The sequence below is a fragment of the Rhinopithecus bieti genome, unplaced genomic scaffold, assembly GCF_001698545.2.
Source record: "Rhinopithecus bieti isolate Rb0 unplaced genomic scaffold, ASM169854v2 scaffold_15821, whole genome shotgun sequence".
NCBI lineage: Eukaryota > Metazoa > Chordata > Mammalia > Primates > Cercopithecidae > Rhinopithecus > Rhinopithecus bieti.
The window spans coordinates 1,110,197-1,116,490 of NW_016808598.1; the positions used below are offsets into that span (position 1 = coordinate 1,110,197).

General features: G+C 38.0%; 1 protein-coding gene across 9 annotated transcripts in view; it reads left to right on the forward strand.

Moving 5' to 3' along the window:
• The window catches only part of LRRC28 (leucine rich repeat containing 28), a 130,632-nt gene that overhangs the window by 95,479 nt on the left and 28,859 nt on the right, over positions 1–6,294 (forward strand). For all 9 annotated transcript variants that reach the window (XR_001888151.1, XR_001888152.1, XM_017886899.1 and 6 more), the window contains one exon: positions 5,937–6,039. Coding sequence is in view for 7 of the 9 variants with exons in the window: in XM_017886899.1 (XP_017742388.1) it covers positions 5,937–6,039 (103 nt within the window). In the remaining 2 variants the exon portion in view is untranslated. The remainder of the gene's footprint in view (positions 1–5,936; positions 6,040–6,294) is intronic.

Genomic DNA, 6,294 nt, shown 5'->3' on the forward strand with positions numbered 1-6,294 from the left:
TTCTAGAACATTAATTTTTTAGGGCATTAAAGTACTTGAAAAAATATCAAAAACTGAAAGTAGGTGTATTAAAACTTGACTTTATTCTAAGTTTAAATATTTTGTTTATACTAAAGCCAGAATTCATTGTAAATTTACTTCTCCAGCTTTAATGGAAGCATACTTACCAAAATATTTTCATTACAACCATTACCCATTAAAAAAATACATAAAACCTGTATACGTGGTACACATTTTCCTTTCCAAATTGTATGACCTCTGTTCAGTGTTATTTTCCAATGAAGAAGGTTTTGTGTGTGTGTGTGTGTGTGTGTGTGTGTGTGTGTGTATTTTTTTAAGTAAATTTTATTGTGTATATTTCAGGTTTATAACATGATATTATGGGATACAAATAAATAGTAAAGTGGTTACTGTAGACAAACAAATGAACATATCTATCATCTCACATAGTTTTTCATGACAAGAGCAGCTAAAAATGTATTTAACAAAATTCTGTAATACAGTACAAGTTTATTAACCTTAGTCTTCATGTTGTACATTAGGATCTCTGAACTTGTTCATCCTACATGTCTGCTATTTTCCATCCTTACCTTCTTCCCACATGATAACCCCTGTTTCAGTCTTCTTGTGTACTTGAGCTCTTTTTTGTTTTATTTTATTTCATTTTATTTATTTATTTTGAGACGGAGTCTCATGCTGTCGCCCAGGCTGGAGTGCAGTGGTACGATTTCAGCTCACCGCAAGCTCTGCCTCCTGGGTTCACGCCCTTTTCTTGCCTCAGCCTCTGGAGTAGCTGGGACTACAGGCACCCGCCATCATGCCTGGCTAACTTTTTGGATTTTTAGTAGAGACGGTTTCACCGTGTTAGCCAGGATGGTCTCCATCTCCTGACCTCGTGATGTGCCCGACTTGGCCTCCCAAAGTGCTGGGATTACAGACGTGGAGCTCTTTTTTAAAAAATATTCTGTATATAAGTGAGATTGTGCAATATTTTTCTTTGTGTGTCTGGCTTATTTCACTTAGTATAATGTCTTCCAGATTCATCTAGGTTGTGGCATAAATCTCTTTTTTAGGCTGAAAAATATTCCATTATGTATACATACCACATTTCTTTATCTGGTCATTCAGTGTTTCCATATCTTGGGCTGTGGTGAATAATGCTGCAGTGAATATGGGAGTGCAGATGTCTTTATGAGGCGATGATTGTATCTCCTTTGGATATATACCCAGAAGAGGGATTGTTGAGTCATGTGGTAGTTCTATTTTTAATGTCTTTAGGAACCTCCATACTGTTTTCCATAATGGCTGCACCAATCTACAGTCCTACTAACACGTAGTAGGGTTCCCTTTTCTCCACACCCTCACCAACATTTGTTATCTCTTATCTTTTTTATAATGGCCATCCTCATAGGTGTGAGGTGATAATCTCATAGTGGTTTTACTTTGCATTTCCTTTATTAGTGATGTTAAGCACCTTTTCATATACCTGTTGGCCTTTTGTATATGTTCTTTGGAAAAATGTCTGTTTAGATGTTTTGCCCATTATTTAATCGAGTTGTTTTTCTGCTATTGAGTTATAAGAGTTCTGTATAAATTTTGGATATTAACCTCTTATCAGTTATATGGTTTGCAGTTATTTTTTTTTTCCCAGTGAGTAGGTTGCCTTTTCATTTTGTTAATTGTTTTCTTTGCTGTGCAGAAGCTTTTTAATTTGATGTAGTCTCCTTTATTTTTGTTTTTGTAGCCTGAGCTTTTGGTGTGATATCGAAAAAATCATTGCCAATGCCAGTGTCAAGGAGCTTTTCTCCTATGTTTTATTCTAGGGGCTTTATGGTTTCAGGTTCTATATTTAAGTTTCTTAATCAGTTTTGAGTTGATTTTTGTGTATTGTGTGTAAGGGTCCAATTTTATTCTTTTGCATGTGGAAATCCAGCGTTCCCAGCACCATCTATTGAAGACACTTTCTGTTCCCTGTTATGTCCTCTTGGTACCCATATATGTTTGGATTTATTTCTGGACTCTCTGTTCTGTTCCATTGGTCCAGGTTTCTGTTTTTATGCCAGCATCATAGTGTTTTTGTTACGATAGCTTTGTAAAGTAATTTTAAATCAGGAAGTGAGATGCCTCCAGTTTTATTTTTCTGTCTCAGTATTGCTTTGGCTATTTGGGTTTTTGTTGTTGTTGTTGTTGTTGTTATTGTTGTTTTATTTTTTGCTCCATATGAATTTTAGGATTTTTTTTCAATTTCTGTGAAGAATGCCATTGGAATTTTGATAGACATTATATTAAATCTGTATTTTGCTTTGGGTAGTTTGGATATTTTAACAATATTAATTCTTCCTATCCACGAACATTGGATAGCTCTCCATTTATTTGTGTATTATTAATTTTCTCCCATCAGTTTTTTATAGTTTTCAGTGTATCTTTTCACCTCCTTAGTTACATTTTCACCTCCTTAGTTACATTCATTTCTAGGTACTTTTTAAAAATACTATCAAAATGGGATTGTTTTCTTGATTTCTTTCTCTGGTTGGTTGTTATTTGTATATAGAAATTCAATGAGTTTTATATGTTGAAATGTATCCTGTAGCTATAGTGAATTCATTTATAAGTTCTACTAGTTTTTTTGTGAAATCTTTGGGGTTTTGTCTCTTATTTTTTTACATATTTGCAGCTTAATTAGCACCACAGTTTTTCTTTTCTGGAATATGTACACTTTATAATTGTTTTTATCTTCTAGTCTTAGAGATACTGTTTTTCTTTTTGGTGTACTGGAGTAACAATGGACTAAAAAGTTCATAACTGACACTGAGACAGCTGAATCACCATTTGAAAAAAGGAATTATTAGCTGTACTTTTTATGCCATGTATAAGAATAGACTCCAAATGAATTAGGACTCAATTTGTTAAAAAAAAAAATAAAAAAGGGAAGAGAAAAATGAAACCATATAAACACTAGAAGAAAATATGGGTGAATTCTGCTTAAACTTGGATGTCACAGGGAAGAGGTTTTCTAACTATGACTCAAAATCTGGAGGCAATTTTTAAAAAAGATAAATTGGAAGACTTTTCAGAATTTTGCATGACAAAAATACATCATCAACTAAGTTAAATGACAGCTGACAAACTGAGAGAAAGTATTTATAACATAAACCACAGATGTGGAACTCATGTCCCTGATACATAAAGGACTCATAAAAAACATGGGGTGAAATACCAAAAACCTGATCAAAAAATGAGAAAAATATTTGAACAGGCAATTTACAAAATGTATATAAATGCCCCTCAGACATAGTTTTGAAATGTTCAAACTCATAAGTAGAAAAATGCAAGTTAAAACAATGTCAAGATACCTTTTCTTACCTATAAGGATGGCAAAAATTTTAAAACATGACGTTTTGCTTCCTATGAAGAAGCGGGTGCTCTCATACGTGGCTGGTGGGGGTGTAAATCGTTGTAACCCTTTTGAGGGAAATTGTGGTTCATTTTTGTAACTGGGCAGGATGATTGTAATAGGACCAGCAGGAAGTAATGTTAACCCACCCTACCCTCTCCCACAGGAACTCTTTCTTACCTTAACTTTATATTACGCTCCTCCTGCTTTCTGGGACAAATTATCCAGAACCCATTTGTGAACCATAAGACCTTCAACCAGCTTCTCTAATAGAAGTGATCATATTATATTACAGTTACCATTTTTCCTGTTTCCACATAGGTTAATACTGTATTCATAGCTGTATTTCCAAGGCCTAGCATAGGCCTAAAGGTCCTTAATGGTTAAATGGGTTTTCTTTTGCAATGTAAATGAATCTAAAAGCCTCCTAATGTAGCTATCTGGGCCTTTGACTTTCCTAAACTAAAGAAAGATTAGGAGGAAGAGCTGTCCTTCAGCCTATCTTCTGTTTTCGTAAGCAGAACCCTAGAACACCTTTCAAAGACTATGCTCTTTCTTTTTTCTCTCTTTTTAAAATTTTTAGTCAGGGTCTGGCTCTATTGCACAAGCTGGATGCAGTGGAATGATCTTGGCTCATTGCAGCCTCAACCTCCCAGGCTTAAACAATCCTCTCACCTTTCCTGAGCAGCTGAAACTAGAGACACATGCCACCATACCTGGCTAATTTTTTTTTGTATTTTTTGGTAGAGATAGGGTTTCACCATGTGGCCCAGACTGGTCTTGAACTCCTGGGCTCTAGCAATCCACCTGCCTTGGCCTCCCAAGGTGCTGGGATTACAGGCATAAGCACCACCACCTCCCACCCCCGCTATATTATGTTCTTTCTTAAGAGCAGATGGTTAGCAAGACTGCTCAGGACTCTGTTGTGTACCTCTGTGACAATGAAGACAAATAGCCCTAGTCAGTGAGTGCTTAGAAGTGGAGAGGAGAGCTAGTTGCACATTCCTAGGCACATGGGAAGGGATGCCCTGGATATCTGAGAAGTGTCTCTACCACCTGTACTTGCTGGGAATCTCCATCTGTACTTTCAGCCTTATTTCCTCACTGGATCCTCTTCCACTCTTTGCCTTCTCACTGCCCTGCTACCTCTGGGAAATACTTGAGTTCTGCCTCTTTCTAACATTCTTGTTACTGTTGTAGACCTTTCTTTTGGGGCCCCCTTTCTCAACTTCCTCCTTTTCCAGGTTCATGCCTGTTCCAGCCCCTGCTCTCTGGCCTTTAAGTCTTGTCTATGCCACTGTCCCACCTCACGGGCCTGGGGTTTGGGTTCTGCTTCACTTCTTCCTCACGGGGAAGTTCTTTCTATTCCTACATCTGCCTGGATCCTAAGACTCCTGCCTAGCCAATGCCTGATCCCCAATCCTCTCCTCCATCCACCTTTGCCCATGGGAGGTGAGACACAGGAAATCTTTGTATAAGGTGTCAAAGGAAAAGTGATTCAGTGGCACTTGTTAAAGCATAGTATGGAAGACTTTATTTGAGACCATCAGCCTAGGTACAGCAACCGCTGCAACAGGGTCTTGTAGTTGGGGAAAGAGATTGGGCCAGCTCTGAATATAACATGGGCAAGTAGGAATTTACAGCCAAGGAGCAAGGTGGTCAGTGGATGGAAAATTGCTCAGAGGAAACATCAGGAATAAGGAGACAATAAGTAGTTCTGGCAAGAAAAGGGATGACTGACAAAGTAGAATTCTTGCTAAAGACAGGCCAGGGTGATTAGACCTAGGAGGTGGGGGAGAATGGAGGAACCCAATCAGATATCCCAAGTGAGGGGTTCTTGCTAAACTGACTTAGCAGAGTTCTTTGCTAAAACTGGATTTTACAAGGTCCACGCATGGACCTAGAAGAAGGTTTAGGAGCCTGGCTAAAGTTTGGCCAAGCAAAGAATCTGTATCAAGGGGCAGAATTAGGCTTGTTTAGGCTGAGCCATAGCTTACTTTATATAACACTTTTTATGGTTTTCTTCCAGAATAGAATGTAATGCCCAGACCCGCAATGACCCGAAAGCAACCACCAGAGTCCAGAGACAAAGCCAAGCGGCAGGGATCGCTTTATTTCGAGTTCGAACTCGGTTCCCTCCAGCTAGGTATCAGATCCTAGGGAGAGACCCCGAGCTCGGTGTTCAGCCGTCTTTTATAGTCAGACACAAACAAGTTACAGCAAGTTACAGAGTCACTGGGGATTTTACAGTTGTAGGTTTACAATTGGCTGACATTTAAAGTTAAACATTAGTCAGTTGTTCATTGGTTCCTGCCCTTTGACCAAACCACAAACGGCCGCTTGCCCTGCTAGGGGCTTTCCAGATAACCTTGTTGTTTTAGCATTAAGGGGAGTTTCCTGACTTTTCTGACCTCTGATATTCAGTATTTTTCCACTCCTCAAGAAATTTTCGAGTATTTCTAATATTATGTATTACATTTTATATTTCACATTATAATGGTGCCTGTATATAGGAATTACAGCACTTTTCTTTCTAATCAAGATTTAGGTCGATCTCGAGAACTACAATATGTATACGTGGATAACAACATTCACCTGAAAGGCTTGCCATCTTATCTGTACAATAAAGTCATCGGGTGCAGTGGGTAAGGCCAATTTCACATTTTGAACTAAAAAATAGATTAACTACTTTTGGTACTTCTGTTCAATTTTGACTTTGCCCTTGATATGCTAAACCAAGTATCCTTAGAAACTAAGGGTATTGGGTAGGCAGTTTGGAATATTGCCTGCTGGGTTCAATCAGTAAGTTGTTTTCTAATTGAAAGAAAAATGAATCCATGTATACCTTTTTTTATTATGGAAAGAAACACCTTTATTCCCCGCCCCCCCCCCCCCCCCCC